This window comes from Columba livia, chromosome Z, assembly GCF_036013475.1.
Source record: "Columba livia isolate bColLiv1 breed racing homer chromosome Z, bColLiv1.pat.W.v2, whole genome shotgun sequence".
In the NCBI taxonomy this organism is placed as follows: Eukaryota; Metazoa; Chordata; class Aves; order Columbiformes; family Columbidae; genus Columba; species Columba livia.
Window position 1 is genome coordinate 12458490 of NC_088642.1, and position 19713 is coordinate 12478202.

Consider the following 19713-nt stretch of genomic DNA (forward strand, 5'->3'; position numbering starts at 1 on the left):
AACCGATCCAGGTTCTGACTCGATTTTTGTTACTATTTTAGAGACATGATTGATTATGATTTAACAAGTTATCACTGAAGCACAGCCAGGAGATTTTAACTTCTTCCAATCTATGTCTTAGCCTTGAACCTGCATCCAATCAGAAGTAACTTCTTCACCTTGAAAGGAGATTACCACTTCCTGCTAGAGTAGTTATGGGATGGCAATTCAAGGCCAAGATCTGTAGTGTCAGGGAAGAAACTACAACTTACCCCAGAAAATTAACTTGACTACTAATGGCTAGCAAAGCTACCTTTTACTCAGTTGGAGTTTACCAAGTAGTTATGCCACAAAGATCAAAAGCTGCCACTTTCTTTACTCCGAACTTTATCACAGAGCAAAATGCCTGGAGACCACAGAACCTGCAAATTAATTCAGTTTTAATCCTTCTCTGTTTCATGATTGAACTACACATAGAGCATGGAACATACTCAGTGCTACTGAAATCAGCACTCAAGTAGTATGGCACTAAATAGTTATCATCAAGATGAATATCACCTTCCCAGACCCCAAACAGTTGTATAATTTATTTTTCATTCCTATGGTGACCCAAGAGAAAGGCTCCAGTACTTCAAGTGACCAGTATCTTAGAGCCACTACAATAAACTGAGTTCTTACAGGGAAGGAGACACTAGCTTTTTGCTGCTCACCACAGGGGACTTCTGTCATTACACACATAGCAACTGGGGCTTCCCAGCACTAAGACTCCAGGAGCAGGCTGCCACTATTAGCTGCCAAGTCACAGCTCTGCTACTCCTTTGTACAGGGGTAGCAGCTACCAAGATCGAACCTACACTGGCTTTGCCATGAGGAGTAACTACTAAGAGCTTTACACCACTGAGCTTGTGGATAACATCCTTTGCAAGGATACTTCATGTTCTGGCTGGCAGCAGTGTAGCTAACTAAAGCTTTCAATTTAGGAGATAGTTTATTTTGCTTCAGTGCTAATGTAATAATGGAGACCACTACTTTAACTGCTTAATTTTATTTTATTTTATTTTTTCCCCTTCTCCACATTTAAGATCTACAGTGGTTTCTGAAAGAGCACTCATGCCTGTATACCTCTAAGAGGTAACAGACAAGATTGTTTCAATCACACATACAAAATGACTTATGTTTACAAATTTTTGGCAATCGTAGTAACCCGTTTTTTCCTATTGCCATTGCCCAAATAACTGAAAAACACAGTGTACAATAATTTACATTGAAATACTTCAAAGTGCTTGATAGTGATTTTCTAAGAATAATATTTACAAATGGCCTATACACATATGTACAGGTGTTACAAGTTGTGGCTGGAATATGGCTTTCTATGGAAAGTGCTTTATATTTGGTCAGTGGTGTTACTGACTGACCAACCCAAGGGTTACTGACAAAACAGTAACCACTAAAAGCTGAATTGTTGTGGACAGGTATTTACAGAGTTTGTTGTTAAGCTGTATAAAATAGCTATTTACATAAGTGTTCCATACATACAGAAAGTATCTTCTTTCTTCCAAGAATGGAGGAAGTCTTTCAGCCACAAACCTGGTTACTATCCCCAAAGAGTGTAAAACACAAGTATACCGGAAGTGATTGCTGATCCAGTGCTCACGCCATATCATCATCTGTGCTCACAACAGATATCTGTACAAAATAAGTACAGGTTATCTACAATTGCACTAATGAGATGCAAAACAATACATATTCTCACTACACAGTAGTTTGAAACTGGCTAGTTCTGAAGGCTAGTGACCATATTAAGAACTCCATCTCAGTTATAGGACAGTAGTTGCCTACTACAACTTTGACTAAAAAGACAAGTTATCAGTTGATTCAGCCCAGTGGTTTGGCTGCATCCAGCTGCTTTCAAGAGCAGAGACCTCTCCTAACCTTAAGTCAGATATAATTTGGTAGTCTTTATGTCTACCCTGAGGAATAAACTGAAGCCTCAGATATGTCAATAGGTTTACTTACTGCAGGGTAGGTGTGTCCTACTGAACCACCGTGCCTTCCAATATCAATTGTGAGGTCCTCTTCTGTAGTTTTCAGATAGACAGGATTATCAAAATTCATGCTTTTCATGTTTTTGTGCTGCCAGTTACGCCATACAAAGTAGCCAGCCACTGCAGCCATCACCAGCAATACTTTGTGGAAAGAAACAGACTGTAAGTATGGAGGAGGATCAAGCCAAGCTCCTGACTAGGAGTGGTTTGTCCCACAAGGGGTCCTAAAGGCTAGTGAATGTTGTACTCACAGACAGGAAGAACAGTCCAAGCTGCTGATGTTCCTCCAGTTGCAGCTACTTCAGGTGTTGTACCATTGATGTTGACTCCTGCATAAGAATTTCAAGTAGTAAGCTTGCTTACTGACAAGCTGTCAGACTTTATCAGATGCAAGCACTTCCTAAGCGCACAAGCTGATATCATATGTATAGCTTCTCAGTGACACACTGCAAGAACAGCCTAACAGGCTTCATCCTATATTAGTAGAAAGCTTTTTTTTTAATTGCTTGATTTCTCTGAACACTCCTGGGATTTCACAGAACCTGTATGCTTCTCAGTGTCATGAGTGAACTAATTCTGTTTATCACATGCTTAAGCTGTTGTACTACAAACATGATCTGGCCTGTGTTCTCCACTTGCATGCAGAGAAGGAGAAAACTTCAAGTATGCTAGTGGGTCAGTTTGTGTTTAATTCTCTAATGTTTAGCAGTCTGAGTTATTGGGACCAGTACCTCCAGGAACTAGTCCAACAGTTGGAGATTTTTCTGTTGTGCTGGTATCTTTAGCCTCAGTGTAAGCCACAGTTGTTCCAGTACCTGAAACTAATTATAGATCAAGAACCCAGTTAATCCTGAAGTTCTGCAATGGCTTAGCTATAAGAGCCATGGTAGTGAATGTTTAGCAGATGGCAGAATGATCATGCAGCTTGTTAGCTTTATCTGAAACACTGATATTAGTTATTTCACTAGCATATCCTCAGTTCAGGGTTTTTGATAAAAATAATTCCGAGAACAAGGCTGGACAGTTAATCAGGCATCAATTACAGGTATTTAGAGTCATGACAAGAGTAAGCCACATCATCCCTCACCTCAGGTTTTCTGAATGAGATTTTAGTTGAGTAAGTTTACTGGTTAGGTACTGTCCTTCTATAGCAATCCTTTAGAGCAGCCAAGAGAGGACAGCATCCTTGCATTCAGTGCTCTGGGACAATCAGAATCAACATGCAATAGACTAAGTGGTGCCTCAGTTTCTAGTTCCACTCCACTGGACAAACAAGTCTGCCATATAGTCAGTGCTCAGGGTAGAAGCAGAAGCATGTTTGTCTGAACCACAAAAGGCGGTTCAAACAAACTTCCTCGGCCAGCAAGATTAGCCTACTAGCTTTTCTAACACTATTTATTTATACACTGTAGAGCCATATTAGCTTATGCCCCTTGTTTTATACAAGACGGGGTCAGTATGTTCTGTGCATGTGCTTGCTGTCTGCAGAAAGCCATGGAGGTACACAGTCCTGCTGCAAATGACAGTGATGCAGAAGCCAGGCATGGACTTTGAACAGCACCTGCAGACTTTGAGGGTGAGCTTAATGCATGCTAGAAGACCACCCCCTCCAAGATTAGTTACATCAGATTAATTTATGCAAAGCTGTCAGCCTATACTGCCATATTCACCTACAAAAGGTTCCATATACCCACTGCTTCCGCATCCCCATCCATCCTGGAAAATATTCCAGTAATGTTACCATACCTGCACATTTCAGACCATTCTCTTGCAATAAGTATCCAGCAGGACATGCACAGGTGTACTTTGGAGAGTGTTCATTTATCTGAGGAGCAGGCAGACACAGGTAGCTACAGCCTCCATTTGCCTTGTTTTCTTCACACCAGTTCCTGCCTGTTGGTACAGCAAGTGACAGGAGTGAGCCTTCATACTCCAGGTGTACTGCATGATTATTTGCTCAATGATTGTTCAAGTAGAGTTACTTGTCTCTGTAGGTTATAGATTTGTACCTGCTTTGCCTAAGAGAGCAATTGCAACTAGACTTTCTATCAAACCCAGTGGCAATGTTTATGTTAGAAGCTCCAATCACACTAAGCAGAAGAAAAGTAGACCGGGGAGCAGTATCATTTGCCACCATCCAAACAGGGTAGGCTTCTTAAATATGCACTGACCTAACTACAAAATATAGTTACCTGAAGGCTGAACAAGTTCATGATACACAATGATGTCCTGTGCATCATTGAGGTTGTTCACTAGGGTAATCACTTCAGTTCCAGTAAATTTGTTGGCACCATAGACTGCCTCATTCTCTCCATCAATCCAGTACACACGGTCCTAGAAGAGAATAATTGCAAGTCATTATCTCTGTGTTACTATAAGTACCATAATTACTAGCCATATACTAGCAAGCAGAGGATCTTTGACAATTACTACAGAAAGTCATTCTTACCTCAAATATTGTTAGAGCAAGAGGATGAGGAAGGAACATATGAGACTTCAGCACTATTCTACGGTCCTGGCCATTCAAGTCCACACTTGACAGCATATGTAGTTTAGAATCAAGCCAGTACAGACGGCTTTTTACAAGATCTAGGAGGGGAAAAAAAAGGCAAATGTTTACTGTCTAAATGGAGAAAGCCTCGAAAGCCTCCTGCAAAAGTTGAAACACCCACACGTTCAAGAATAGTTGCAGTGTTGCCCTAGTGTCTTACCACACTGGGATGCAGAAGGCTGCTGCAGTGCTGCCTAAGTGGTCTGTGCCTCAACCATAATATAGAGCAGTGCAAGAAAAGTTACTATTTCAGTATCTGAGAAGTGCTATCTGTGCCTGGTGTAGTGTCTCCAGGCATACAGGAACTTCCCATTCTCAGAAGCTGAAAATACTCCTCCAAAGGATGACCTTGGCTTTTGTAGCAAACAAATTGCTAAAGCTCCAGAATACCTCTGGCACAGAGACAAGTTCAACATACCTAGAGCAATTCCATTAGGCCATTGGATTTCTGTTGTCACAAGCTGCTGTCTGTCAAATCCATTCATTCCTGCTTTTTCAATTTTTGCTGGCTCACCCCAGTCTGACCAGTACATAAAGCTGTGAAGCAGAATTTATGTTGTATGATGCACTATAGTACTGTGTAGTATCACTCTTAATTATGACCAATAACTAACAAAGGCTACCTAAGTCAGTTATCAGGACATGGAGTAGCTGATAGGTCCACTCTTAAGAGAACCAGGAGAAATACTCACCCAGAGAGAGGATCTACAGCAACAGAAGCTGGCTCTCTCAGCTCAGAGGAAAACAAAACCTTTCTTTTTTTGCCATCTAGGCTAGCCACTGAAATGGTCTTTGCAGTGGAGTCAGACCAGTAGATGTTCTTATAAACCCAGTCAACAGCAATTCCTGCTGGGCTGTGTATGTTGTCCAGGATTCTGATGTGTGTTCCAACTTTATCACGGGTATCAACAGAGGCACTGGAAGACAAGAATTACCTGCGTTGAACTCCTTCCTCCACAGATACCACCACTTGGCACATCCCAGCAAACATTGCACACAGATCTCAGGCAGACAATGTAGAAGGTGCACTTGTGACTTTTCACAGTGTCCTTTTATACAGTTGTTGCAGCACTTATACTAGGAAGTGCAATAGGCATATACATTGCCAGTTGTGGGAACTTGCATCTACTGTACTTTGTCTTTAGGACATCAGGAATCTAGTTCTCATCACCAGAGCCTAGAGAAGCACCTTGGGTGAAGTGTGGGTTGGTTTAAGGGAGCACAGTAGGGTTCAGAAGCCAAGCCCATTTACCTGAAGATTGCTTTTTGGCTGAAGTCAGCCCAGTAAAGCTTTTCCTCAGCAATATCAGCATCTAGAGCTACAGTGTTTCTTAGCTGCTCTACTAGCTGAATGTACTCTTTCCTCTCAAGCCCAATCTTCCTGATATCCCGGCGGTTGGTGAAAATTAGACATGGTTCTTTCCCTGTGAAAAGAGTGTAAGTGTTATCTGCATTTGTAGACATGCAGTCACATACTGTTCTTCTATGACAAATTTTGAGAGTCATCATATTTAGTATTTGCCATGCCACACTTGCTAGTGGATGCTGACAGAGGTTTTGGCTGTACCACACCTCATCCTCTTCTCCCTCCACAGCTTGATGGGGGAGGGTCCTCCTGCCCAGGGTGAAGACACAAGCAGTTTGTCAGGCAGCTTTAAGTACTGTATCATGGCATCATTCAAGGTGCTGGGAGTGTCCAGGTCTGTACAAATTGTATTGGTAACTGCACAACAACTACTGTCAAAACCACAGTAGCAGGAAGTAGCATCACTTGCTACTTTATTTTGAAGTGGGGATAAAAGCTTTATGCCAATACTCACCCACTGCCTTGCACACTCCAGTAGCAAGATCCATCTGATAGCCACGGCTACACTCACATTTGTAGCCCCCTTTCAGGTTGATACAGATTTGACTACAGATACCAGGGTTCTGGCATTCATCAATATCTGCAAAGACAACAATTCAATTTGTTCTCATCTCCACGACATCAGTAGGGTCTATGTTAACCTACTTGATACTTGCCTCCACAGGTTCTCCTGTCTATAAGCTCAAACCCAGCTGGACAGTCACATTCATAGCCAACAACAAGATCTCTGCAGATATGCGAGCATCCACCATTGTTCACCAGACATTCATTTACATCTAGAAGAGAAGAATCGGCCATTTCTGAGACAGCACACACATTTAGTCTTGAAGTCTGAGTCACGCGGTTCTTTATCATATACCCATCCATTTTCTAGTGATGCCTGCGACACATGCCAGTCTGGCACTTGAAGATTCTCACCCAAATCATATTTGCTCATCTATCAGCACGTCACTTGTGTTACAAGTTGGCAACAACAGAGATATTGAACCTCCTGGAAGTCAGAGTTTCTAATGCTTTCAAGTGCCTTTTGTCATCCCAATAGCCAGTTTGGTTAGGATAAAACTAGTCTATTTGACTAAGTTGCTCTTGGTCATTTGCTTGCAACCAAGGAAGTGCAGTTGGGCATTTCAGACAACATCTGACAGCTGAGAGGCTGTCTCCAAGCATGTCTAGAGGTCAGCATTGTGTAACAAATTTGTTCACTTACTACACTCCTTGAGGGGTTCATCACTCCAGTCCTTGCAGTCTCTCTGCTGGTTACACACTTTACTGACATCTATGCATTCTCCACTTCTGCATTTGAATTTGCCAGGTCCAGAGCACTGAATAACTGAGATAATGAAGACTGTGAGGGCAACTACCAGCTTAGATAGTCTGCAAAGACTTCATTCTTGCTTAGTTCCACACTTACCATTGTTACAATTTGCTTCATCAGTGCCATCCAGACAGTCTCTCACACCATCGCACTGCCTACTCCCATGGATGCAGTTCCCATCTTCACATCTGAACTGGTCTGGTCTGCAGGTCCGAGAAGCTGAGGACACAGCCATTACAGACTTAAACTCCTGAGGTCTGCTGAAGGAAAAAAAATAAAACAGGAGCCAAACAAGACCTCCTAGAGAAGGGCCAAGTTAACTTACGGCAGTTGATTTCATCACTTCCATCCTTGCAGTCAGGGTCTCCATCACAGCGCCACTTTTTGTGAACACATTCACCTGAGCCACACTGCACCTCACTGTCAGAGCACTTCACAGGAGGTACAGGCTGGCGGCCACATTGCTCTAGAGATTCATCTGACTGGTCAGAGCAGTCAGCATCATCATCGCACACCCAGCTGATGGGGATGCAAGTGGAGCTCTTGCATTGGAACTCATGAACTCCACAGGTAGGAGGTGCACACTCCAGCTCATCACTGCCATCGCTGCAGTCATCTTGACCATTGCAGACAAAGCTCTTGGAAATACATTGCCCACTGCTGCATGTGAACTCTGCTGGACTACAAGTCACATTGCCTGGAGTAAGAGAGATAATCAGATTATCATAAGAAGGCAGACTTTTGAATGAAGGTGTTTTGTTTTGCAGGTTATTCACCAGCTGTTAGCTGACAGAAGATCAGCATCCCGTATAAGGCTCTAGGAGAACCTAACTGACCACCTACAGGACACTCGGGCCCCACAGAGACTGTCTTCCTTGCCTTTGGATGTTATGAGTCAGAAGCATAAATTTTGAGCTACTGAGTGAAAATAACCTCCTTCAGAAGCAGCTAGGCTGTTCTGCTTCAGAGTGCGAGCCTTTCAGGAAACAGGCTCAAACCCTGTGGACCAGAGACAGAAGGTAAGAGAATTGCTAACTCTAGAGTACAGACTAAGAATAAGGTAGCCAGATGGTCAGCATGCACTGCAGTTTGAAATTGAAGTGTTTTGTGCTTGTCCTGAGGACAGCAGTGGCCCATTTGCCTGGACGACTGGGCATAACAGACCAAGATCTTGCACCAGTTGATCCTGCGGTATTAAACACACATACACAACTTAAGCCAGTACAAATTACACTGGTTTAATAGCAGTTTTACTAGCAGCTCAGTATGCCTTGGCTGATAGTTTTATCAGCTTCATTAGAAATGCTGTCTTCAGATTTACTTGTCAGATTAAGGCATCTCCTTGCTGAGTAAGGCAGTAACTTCATTGACACATATCAGAAGTCTCAAGATATCTCATTAGCCCATCCAGGTAAGGTGGCTCTGACAGAAGCCAGCCCTGCGGCTCTGGTTACAGCAAATTTGTCTCAGGACAGCCCAGAAAACTCGTACATATGCAAGTTCACTAGAACAAATCAGGAATGCTGCACTTTAATGCTGGCAGTGGCAGCTTCAATTGTGTACCAGCCTGGAGCTGCCCCCCAACACCTGCAACATAGCTTCTCTAGTCTGCACTTTCAGACAAGTGCACAGAATACTCCAGGACAGGGCTAAAAAGCAGATCAGCCCTTGGCTACAAATCACTACTACATTTTTAGAAGACCATTTGTTAATGTAAGCAGCAACTATAGTAACCTGTTTAGAAATTCTGCAGTGAACAAGTTCTGATGACTTGCCTGACATGTGACTAAGCCTATGGCAATTGCCAAAATTAGCCAGAGACAAAAGAAAAATGTCACGTAGCTTATATTGCTGTAGTCCTTAATCTAGCAGGATAGAAGAGTATTGGAACAAGTCCACTTTGTTAAGCAGGCTGCAATATAAGATGAATGTAGGTTTAAGGAGATACTGAAACTATGAGAAATTTGTCTTCCCAGGTATACTGCCCAGCTAGCTCCTTTCCAGACAGATCAATTTCAAATAGAGTTATGCAGCCACCGTTTCTTCCCTTACCACAATTCTCTTCATCTTCTCCACTGTCACAGTCTTTTTCACCATCACATTTCCAGGACACTGGGATACACTGGGTTGACTGAGGACCACAGCTGATTTCATTTACCCGGCATGTTCTCATATCTATTGAAAAAAGTTTAAGTTCAATTTAAGAGTTCTGAAATTCAAGAGCTACTGATCTTGGGTTTTAGCAGTTGTCCTGAAAGGTGAGACTGAAAGGCTTCAGCTCTGAACAAAGTTGCAGTTATTTAGATGCCAGCATCCATCTAAGTTGATGGCTCCATCATGGAAGATGTTACACTAGTTTGTAGTGTTCAGTAAAAAAAGATGCTTCCAGCTCCTAATAGATTAGTATTTTAGAGTATCTCTGTAACGGTAGTTTTGCGATTGCACACCAGTTACACTGTAGAAGCTTGAACTATAACACGTAGTAGGCAGGAGTAATGCCAAAGTGCAGTAGGACTTGGGACTGAAGTATTCCTCAGTGCGAATCCTATTGATACAGAAAAATGAAGCTTCATGGATCTATATTCCTTGATCAATCACCACACTTCAGATGGGGTTGCCAAATGCAAGACCTCACAGTGAAGCCTTTGCACCAACCCCCCAACAGGTAGTCAGTTACTCAGTGCCTACACTAGCTCTGGTTATCTTGCAAAGCAATTGTCTTGGAGGTTCAGATCACTTGGTGAATAAGGCACAGTAACAGTCAGGCCTGCCATATTGTGCTTGCTGCTTCTGTTTGCCAGCAAAACCTTGTACTTCCTGTCTGTTACCAGGTACAAGTGAAGATTTCCCACTCAGTTCTGCATCTTTTAAAATAGCAAAGTCTTATCAAGACCCCAATGTGGCCAAAGCCAAGCTAACACTTAGGAAGGTGCTCTCCAAGATGAGAAGTTCATCTTTACTTTAGCAGGAAAGATGGGCTACAAGCAGGTAAGAAGTCAAAGCGCTACTCCCTGCAGGCTTGCCTGCACTGACAAGCCAAGCTCACTTACGGCACAGTTCAGCACTCTCGTCAGACCCATCCTCGCAGTCCGGATCCCCATCACACTGCCATCTGTTAGGCACACACTGACCGCTGGTGCACACAAAATCAGATTCAGCACACGTCTTCTTCACTGCAAGGGAGAAGGACAGCCACTTGTTTAGGCACTAGAGCTTGGCTTGTTTGTTGCAGCTAGAGAAAAGCTGCCTTGCTCTAGGAAAGTGATGCAATACCCTTAGTTCTTGGATGTCTGGTGGTGTCCTCCACCAGTCTAATGACAGCAATAACACTTCCTAGAGAGTTATACTACACACAGAGAAGCACTTACATTCCTGCAAGCAGGCAATGAACGATTGCTACTGTTAAGGGAGACTTTGTTGCTATAATAGCTGCTGTTTTAAATGCACCCACGTTAAAGTAAGGTCTATTGACATTAATATTTTGAATTCTGAGTTTATTATCAAGGCATTAGAGAAGCATGGTACTATGTAACCCTAAGGTAACAGTTTAGGTCTACTTGAGCACAACCACACAAGTATTGCATATGAGTCCATTCTGCCTCCTCTCTAAGTACATCTAGTCATCCATCTTGGCCTCTGTGCCCACTTAAAGTGAGAGTTGGCAGCCAAAGCTAGACTTAGTGTTTACAGGAGACTCAGCAGATTCACTTTCACACATAAAACATGGCATTTAACCTTGGAATAGCCAGTAGCTAAGGGCTAACAGCTACAGTTTCTACGATGTCTTCAAGCAACAACCAAGAACAGGCCTGTATATTGTTCCTGACAGTCACCACCTTTATTTATAAAGTTCTGGTCACAAACTCTTCTCTCAGTCACCAATTCCAGGAGTCTTTTATAGCACTCCAGAAAGTATAACTGCCTCAGATGGACACAAGGCATCAAGATAGTTCTTAGGCTGTTCTAGGAAAATTGTCCTTTACTCTGTATTCTGAGTTTTGGGAGCACTGGATGGGATAAGCATCTCTCCAGCTACCCACTGCTAAGACCCCACTGCCAACTAGCAAGTACTAGTACAGAGGTATTATTTATTTTGATTACTTACCACAGGCACTCTCATCACTGCCATCTGAACAGTCTTCATCACCATCACATTTCCAGAGCAAAGGAATACATCGTCCATTACTACATGGGAACTGGGATTCCTCACATTTTGCTCTTGCACCTTCAATGAAATAAAGAACCTAAGTCCCAATACTGTTAAGCAATACTTCCTCGCTTTCCCCCACTGCTGACCAAGAAGTTAACCAGTTTAATAAACAGCATAACATGAACATAAAACCAGATCTGAGTTCTGAATCTTTGTAGTCACCTAATTCAATCATGAAAGCAGAGCAAGAAGCTTTCCTTCACAGTACAGGTACAGAGCTTAAGCATGCTGACAACCTACTTGCCAGACAACAGTAAACCAGCCTCAGTGTTCTTACTGTGTTTTCCTTTTCAAGGCAGGGTCAAGTTTGCAAGGCAAAGGGATGTGTGTACACAATGACTTCTGTTGTCTAGCACCTAGCATTGCATTCTCAAACTCTTCAAACTTTAAGCAAAATAGGTTTAAACTTCACTAACTTCAGGCTGGATTAGCATTTCAGTACTCTGCTGCTAACACATCACAGCAGAATCCCCAAGATGTCTGTAAAGATAGCCTAGATATCTGCTTTGTAGTTGAACAACAATTTTCTATGTTTAAGTTACTCCTCAAACAAGGGCACCCAGAGACATTCCTTAATACACAACAGAAATATGATTACTTCTCTGGAACTTGCTTATTAAAGTTGGATCAAGTGTGATGCTAGGAGAGCAAAATATCACTTCCTTCTGGAATTGTTTGTTGTCTCCAAAGTGATAATGGTCTTGATTTGTTAGCATACTTGAGTAAGTTACTGCTTTCTATGTGGTGCTTTTAGTTAGAGTATATTTTCTAGAGCATCTTCAGCTCTAAAACTGTATGACCCTGTCCCTCAAGGGAATGTACTTTGTCTTGAAGCCACGTTACAACTGCCACTAAAAGCAGCAGCCTGCTTCTTCAAATCATAGAAAAATTTGGGTTGGAAGAGACCCTCAGGATCACTAAGTCCAACCATAACCTAACTCCAGCACTAAATCATGTCCCTGAAGACCTCATCTAAATGTCTTTTAAACATCTCCAGGCATGGTGATTCAACCACTTCCTGGAGCAGCCTGTTCCAATGCCCGACAACCATTTCCATGAAGATTTTTTTTTTCCTAATATCTAATCCAAACCTCCCCTGGCACAACTTGAGACCATTTCCTCGCATCCTATCACTTGCTACTTGGAAGAAGAGACCAACATCCTCCATACTACAACCTCCTTTCAGGTAGTTGCAGAGAGCAATAAGATCTCCCCCCAGCCTCCTTTTCTCCAGGCTAAACAGCCCCAGTTCCCACACCTGCTCCTCATCAGACTTGTGCTCCAGGCTTCTCACCAGCTTCAATGCCCTTTTCAGCAGCTAAGCCAGAGCTGTTTCATGTAATGTATGCTGGCAGGTGTATAAGCTCATGCATTAGTGTTGGCTGCCCTTGTCTATGGCATGATGCAAGACTCCTGCTCCTCTTTGGTTTATTACATCATTTGATGGAGGTGCTTTGTCTTGGCATTCCAGGGCACAGAGGGCATAAAATTTCACTAGAATGTTACTTGTTATTTTATATCTTCTGTGTATGACATGCAAAATGCAAGACAGTTTCCAAGTGGAAAGAAGCTATTCAGCCATTTCAGATTATACTGGCTAGCCATCAAGAACCAGGCAATGGCAAATCCTGGACAGAGTATAAGCAAGGACAACACAGGCAACTTTACCTTCTGAGTATCTCATGTAAATTCATGCTAGAAGCAAAAGATTTGAAACAGCAGCTTATTGAGCTCTTCTAATGTTTTAGCAGTCTCACTGGTTGACTAAAACACTCCCTTGTTAGACACGGTAGAGCCATAACAACAAGTTTAATGGGAACTGTGTACAAAGAGTGCCAAAAAACTCAACATCAGTTCTTGTGCTCTGTATTTCCATTCCTCCTTTCCTTGTCAGGATGGGAGTTGCACCAGCATGCACTTTCTAAGAGCATGTTTTTTTGAAAGCTACTACTCTCTGGTCAAGAGCTGTCAAACACTTATCTTGCCTTGTGCTAGAAGGCACACCCCAGCCAGCTTAGAGAGGCTGCAGAAGCTGTCAACTTGCTCCATGCCTGACATCACCTTGTTGTCCATTAACCTCTAGCAGAAGTAGCTTTCAGATTGCAAACCCTGGTGACACGTTATTCCAGTTACTACTGAACTACCACCTAAACATAAGTACCAACTCACTCCTCCTAGTTTTGAGACATTCTCATCCAGGCTTTCAGAGTGAGAACAGTCAACCTTTCCCAAAATAGCATACTGGAGATACTAAGCCTGCCACTCAGGAGATCCCAAAATAACTCCACAGTTCTTAGTTACTCTATTTCAAGCTAGAATAACCAGAAAAGGCTTGCTAAGACTGCCTAGTACATTGTGACTTACAAACATAACATCACTTCAAACAAATGCTACAGGGTAGCTGCACAGAAGGATAAATGAAACACTAACTGAGCTTGGAGTAACAGCTATAACTTTACAATTACAACCCTTCCAACCAGCCAATCACAACAAGCCACTCCAAGAAGATATTGTCACTTCTGCAGCTGGTACCAAGTGAAATGTCAGAGCAGCTACTTTTGTTATCCCACAAACAAGCAAGAAGTGACAGCACCTAGCACCCACACAGGTGTACAAAAGTAAAGGTCATGAGCTGTTGCTACTCCTGAAGATGTCTGTCAAACTCTAAAGGCCACTTGGAGTTAGCTCCAAATAAGACAAAGGTTAGTTCCAGCCAGTAACTAACTAAGGTCCCCTGTGTTACACCAAGTACAGTTCCACAATGCCAGGTAACCATTTTGCCATTGCACTACCAGCCTAATCCACTGCTATTTGAAGCAACAGAGTCATACCTCACTTGCAGCTATTTGAAGCAGAGTCATACCTCAGTTGCAGCTTCAGTCACTAGACACTTAATGATTTACAGATCAGCGTCAATTAACCACTAACTCAAAGATTCTCTTCATGTGCTACTCCTACACCAGAAGCACCTTCACACCTTTTCTCCTCCTAGGCATAAGGTTTAGGCAAAAGATACAGGGAACCAGTAACTTTACAGCCTGTGATTGCTAACACACATTGTCTTACTGTTCCCCAGATAACTACTTACTAAAAATTGGCTCATAAGCACAAATTTGTGTGAGGTTAAGGAGCAGAGTTACAATGACTACTGAAATTAAACTAGCTTTACCCATACCTTTGCTGTCACTGTGTCTCAGCCCCTTAAGCAAGTTGTCAGATTACTTGTCTGGGCAGCCTTAAACATGTGACACTTGTGTGCTGTCATCTGACACCAAGTCCGAGAAAAGCTTGCCACAGTGATTGGGAAACGCTGGGAGAGCTCATACAGGAACTAGCTTAGAGTCCCCCCAGATCCTGGCAATTGCAGCTACTAGCAGCAGAGAGATGGTGGGGTTGTTAACTCAAATTAAGGGAAGAATCAGATTAATTTGGTGGACTAGAGTTGCCCTCCACTGCATATCTCTTATTATGATTTCAGACTACAGCGCACTAGCAGTTGCAGTGCCAGACAGCTTGGCCCTTTATATACTGTTGAATCACGTCTGTTGTAGACCAGACGTGAGCAGTCTACATGACTGGGAACTGAGGAGTGACTAGGCAGACTTTTCCCCTCTTCCTCTTTGCATGAACGCTGGATGCAACAACCCCCTGGCTAGGCTCTGCCTGGGAGACCCAGAGTCTGAACTACTGCATATACAGTTAGGACTTACAAGGTACAACTACCTTTAAGTATGCACTACCACCACAGCCAAGATCTGACATGGAGGCCTACTTTAGGGCACTAGACAGGAGGCAGGAGATAGAGCCACACAAGAACGCAGACATCAGTTGCCCACCTACCACCAAGGAGAGTAGCGTGGACCTGAAAGAAGGAGTCAGATTGAATACAACCTCCACTGAAGAGGGATATGTTCTTAACTGGCTACCCAATTGGCTTAATGGGCAGATCCCTCTGCCATAGGACTTAACAGCTTCTACACTGGGAGGCAACCCTGGAGCTTGCCACGAGCAGCGCTACTCGTGAGAGCCCAGCCCGCAAGACGGGATCGGGCACGGCAAGACTCAACCTTGCCACCAGGTGGAGATCCCTTGTGGTAGTTACCACTGGCCCTCAACCAGAGCCATGCCAATGCCGCTGGATGCCACAAAGCCAAAGTTGTACAGCAGTTTGACAGCACCTTCAACGCCACAGGCTTTCCAAGGGCTCCTCTTTCTTCCACCGCGACAAAGCCCCAGTCCTCCCCGACCCCCCCGTATCCCGGTGAGCATCAGGCACGCAGACCCTCCCCTCAGCACCAGGAATAGCGCAGAACAAAAAAATAAAAATCCTCCCGCGGCAGCCGGATCTCTCCCGGGACAGGTGGTCCCCGGGGCGGGGAGGGTCGGCCGGGCAGGGGCTCAGGCCCACGTTCACCGGCTCTGCGCGGGGCACCGGCCGCCTGAGGCCCGGCGGGGAAGGCGGTGCCTCCCCCGACAAGAGGGGTGGTGGAGAAGACCGCGGACGTAGCACCCCCCTGTACCGCCCGGGAGCCCGGGCCCGCCCGGCCGATCCCTCAGCAGAGCCCTACTCCCCCACAACACCATGGGCAAGCAGCCTGAGAGACGGGAAAATAATAAAAAATAAAAAAGGAAGGGGTAGTAAAAGAAATTGTTCCCGAGGGCGGCGGCGGGAGCAGCTCCGCGGTGCGCGCCCCAGTCCCCCCGGGCCCCGCACTCACCGTCGGCGGCGGCGCGCAGGCAGCTGAGGGCGAGCAGCAGGCACAGCGCCCAGCAGCCCGGGACCGCCCGCCGCCCCGCACCGCTCCCGGGGCCGCCGCTGTCGGCCGCCGCCGTGGCGCTCGGGTCTCCGCGCTGCCGCTCCGACCGCATCGCCGTGCCGGAGGGACGGAAAGAGGGAGGGCGGGCTGGCGGGCAGGCAGGCAGGCGCGGCGGTCGGAGAGGCGAGGAGGAGAGAAGGGAGACGGAGACATGCACGGGGGGAGGGTGTCCCCGCGGCGCTCTTATACCAGCCGCCCGGCCGCCCTGCGCGGCCGCTGGTGACTCACGGCGCCGCGCCGGGCCCCGGTTGGCTCGCCAGCGCCGCCCGCCCCTGCTTCCTCCTCCGCGGCACCTGCGGCCGCCGCGGCGCGCTCGCACAGCGGTTCGGTACGGTTCGGAGCGGCTCCGCTCGGCTCGGCGCGGTGAGTGGCGCTGCGGCGGGGCGACGCGACGCGGTGCGGTGCGGTGCCGTGCCGCCGGCAGAGCCCACCACGTTCCCCCCTCCCGGACTTCCTTCCTCGGGGCGGGGGCGGTGCGACCCCGCTGCCAGCCCCTGCACCCGGGGCGGCAGTACAGGCAGCCCCGGCGGGGGGAGCTTTGGCGACGGGGGCTGGGGGATCGCGGAGTGCGGCCGCGGCTTTGTTTCTTTTGCTTCCCCAAAATGCCGATGCCGCTGTCCGCGCCCTGCCGCGGGGAGGGGGCGTTGCGGGGCCCCCCATCCTGGGCGGCACAGCGAGGCGTGCCGAAATCCGCGTTGCGGGATGGTTTTCTCCAAAGAAGCGTCTCTTTAATTTGGTGCCCCCCTACCCGCCGCCCCACGCACTCATGCTTGCGTGCCTGTGGGTTTTTTCCTCCCATCGTGGCAGAACATGACTTAAAACGAAGCAGGCACTGCTCTTGAGGAAGAAAATCACTACTTATGCATTCTCCGATCAGGGATGGTAGTTAATTAGTAATTGCACGAAATCATATGCCAAAGTCGTATAATTACAAGCTTAACCTTTTATTCTAAGGGGAAGAATTACTAGTTTTATTCCACATTTGTAGCATTTCAAACATCCAATCATGTCTTGGTGAAATAAAGAAAGAAAAGAAGGGCTGGTAAAATGCAAATCTGGTTTTGTTCACGGCACTCTTCGGATGTGCAATTGAGGTTTAGTGATCCTCTGCTTTTTTTATTTATTTTCATAGACTTGCTATTTTATGATAATATTGTGTGCTGTGCTATTAGTATTTTACTGGAGACATAATCTACAGCAAGCTGCTCCAGGCAAAAAAAAAAAAAAAGATGAAAAAGCTGGTTGCTGCTTCTTTCTTTGAAAGGAAGTCTTGAATTATTAGCCTAATATTTGGAGTCTTTTTCAATAATGCAGATGATTCCTCCAATGAAGGGATACCTTTGAGGCTTTGTATTTCCTAAATGTAGTAACATATTTCTTTATACGTTATTTGCAGAGTGAAGCCCTTTTTGAATTGTGTCCATGACTCCGCTAAAGACAAATCACACCACTGCATGAATAACGTTGGAGTGGATTATCTCTTGCAGTTCATGTAACGAACAAGTGTCCAGGTCATCCCAATGGGAAGATAATTGATGTATCAGAGACTTGTTAAAGAAGTCAAGATTTGTTTTCATGTAACTGCAATACATCTGGGAATAATATTTCTGGTGTGTGTATAAATGCGAAGAGAGCAGTTCCTACTGTTTGCCTCTCTGTAGCCCCTCTACCTCGTGGCCTCAGTGGCAGCAAGAGAGAGACTCTGCTGTCATAGCCTGGCTTGTATATGGCATTAGATGCTACAGCACTGTTCTTGCAAACATATACTGCTTCAAGCAAGAAAATTCTATAGTGTGCAAGGGGGTTGACTGCAGTCCTCAGGAAGATGGCTTAGTGTAAGTGGTATGCTGAAAACATCCTTCTCCTTACAGATCTTCAGCATGACATACTGCCTTCAGTTAGGTGCTCACTGTTGCGTGGTCTGCTGTGCTTTGGGCTGAACATCATCTTCACAAATGTCCTGTTATCATTGCAGAAATATTTTATAAGCCATACGCTGACTGCAGCAATACACAAAAAGACTCCAGTCATGCAGAAATACAAGGCTGGATGTAACTTAGTGTATTCTGGTAGCTGATGGTCTTCCTTGTTTGTCTATGGAAGATACTGATTTACTGCAGGGAGGAAAAGGAGTCTTTGTCCCCTGCATTATTGCTGCTCTGTGAGCACCTGCACCTGGCTGTGTGATGGGGAAACGACTTTCTATCTTGGATATACCTAGCTCTTTGCACACCTGAGGTTTGGACTCCAAAGCAGAACTTGAAGTAAAATAATATGTGGTGTTTCAACTGAGTTTAAATGCATAAGTGCACAAGTTCAATCATATGCAGGCTTGAGTGGAATCTCCAGTAAAGGTCTTTTGCTTCCTTAGCACAATTCTTAGAGGAACTCGTGTTTAAGAAAAGTGCAAATAGCCTGTCAGCCCCTACAAGCAGGACCGTGATATCTACTGGAGCTGGAAGCCATCTGCACTGAGGTTTTGTGCCTTTCCAGCAGCCATGGTCTTGCAGAGGCGTACTTCGTGTGGGAACGTGAAGGTGTCTGGGGGCTTCTGCAGTGTGTGTAGTGAATTGTAGTGTCGGAGTACCGGAGAACTGGAATAAAATTGGGCATTTTCTGTTTGAAATACATATGTTTAGGAGAATAGCAGTCCTACTATACTAGTGATAACGTAGGAGCAAAGTGCCCAAGAGGGTCTAAGGTTTAGGAAGGGTGCCAAATTTTGTAGGGAATGTGAGCTGGCTTTTATTACTGAAAGTCCTTTCGTCATCAGTCTGGGAAATGCATTAACGTTTGCTTCATTTCAACGTTTGACCCTCAGTCTCCTGTTTTTTGCCATGTCTGTTTGAGTTGAACTTCAGCTGCTGGGATGTCAGGAAGCTGCAGACAGAAGGTGGATGAGAAAGTGGGCAACCTCAGGGAGCAGAGAGAGGAGTGTGAAGGGAAAACTGGCATTGCTGCCTCAGTTAAGCAAGTTCCTGTAGTCAGGAACAATCTCAAAGGGTGCTCTACTCCTGTACTGCTCTCAGAACTGGTATAGGCATTCATATGTATTTGTAGTGATGTTATTAAATATGCACTATAAATACATATGATGTGCAGAGTACAGGGCTAATGTTTCCAAAACTGTGTAAGCATCATGCAGGAGTAGTTTCTAAGTAACCAGACTGCCTGAGAGACCAGAGAAAAGCATTCCTAAGCCATGTTTCTCACAGTGTCTTCTTCTATTGTACTGAGCAGACACTTGAATTACGTGGCCTTTCACTGGATATGAAGGTTTGTTTCAGATTTCTCATTTGTGATAACAGGACATGCTATGTTCATGGGGTTATTCTACAGAACAATTTGTTTGTGTGTGTGTGTGTGTGTGTGTGTGTTCAAGGAACTGTAAATGTCAAGTGGTGTAATGTATTAAATATTATGCATAGTA

General features: G+C 44.9%; 1 protein-coding gene and 1 long non-coding RNA gene across 15 annotated transcripts in view; one reads left to right on the forward strand and one right to left on the reverse strand.

Moving 5' to 3' along the window:
• Positions 1 to 1008: 1008 nt before the first annotated feature.
• On the reverse strand, positions 1009 to 16416 carry VLDLR (very low density lipoprotein receptor). 4 transcript variants are annotated; one of them, XM_065047247.1, is made up of 19 exons: positions 16185 to 16416; positions 11362 to 11481; positions 10307 to 10429; positions 9309 to 9431; positions 7582 to 7953; positions 7353 to 7475; positions 7149 to 7271; positions 6598 to 6717; positions 6396 to 6521; positions 5828 to 5999; positions 5268 to 5492; positions 4994 to 5112; positions 4474 to 4613; positions 4217 to 4358; positions 3771 to 3917; positions 2756 to 2845; positions 2276 to 2353; positions 1996 to 2165; positions 1009 to 1665 (listed from the first exon to the last, which is right to left on the reverse strand). In XM_065047247.1, exons 1-19 carry the CDS (start codon positions 16333 to 16335, stop codon positions 1630 to 1632), a joined length of 2700 nt encoding a protein of 899 aa, XP_064903319.1. In that variant the 5' UTR covers positions 16336 to 16416; the 3' UTR covers positions 1009 to 1629. The 4 variants fall into 4 exon arrangements, with proteins under 4 accessions (XP_064903319.1, XP_064903321.1, XP_064903320.1 ...); XM_065047249.1 differs by lacking the exon at positions 9309 to 9431; XM_065047248.1 differs by lacking the exon at positions 2756 to 2845.
• A 70-nt stretch (positions 16417 to 16486) lies between these two features.
• The window catches only part of LOC110362347 (uncharacterized), a 115312-nt gene continuing 112085 nt past the window's right edge, over positions 16487 to 19713 (forward strand). For 6 of the 11 annotated variants that reach the window (XR_010469214.1, XR_010469220.1, XR_010469216.1 and 3 more), the window contains exons 1-2: positions 16487 to 16646; positions 17680 to 18118. This is a non-coding gene — a long non-coding RNA (uncharacterized LOC110362347). The remainder of the gene's footprint in view (positions 16647 to 17679; positions 18119 to 19713) is intronic. The other 5 variants (XR_010469213.1, XR_010469215.1, XR_010469218.1 and 2 more) reach the window with 1 other exon arrangement.

Coding starts and splice junctions, on each gene's coding strand:
- VLDLR (XM_065047247.1), bottom strand. CDS start 16,335: ATGCGGTCGGAGCGGCAGCGCGGAGACCCGAGCGCCACGGCGGCGGCC. Junction 4,359..4,473: donor TTGCTCTAACAATATTTGAG/GTAAGAATGACT, acceptor ATTCTCTTCTAG/GACCGTGTGTACTGGATTGA. Junction 2,846..3,770: donor GAATGGTCTGAAATGTGCAG/GTATGGTAACAT, acceptor ATCTATAATTAG/TTTCAGGTACTGGAACAACT.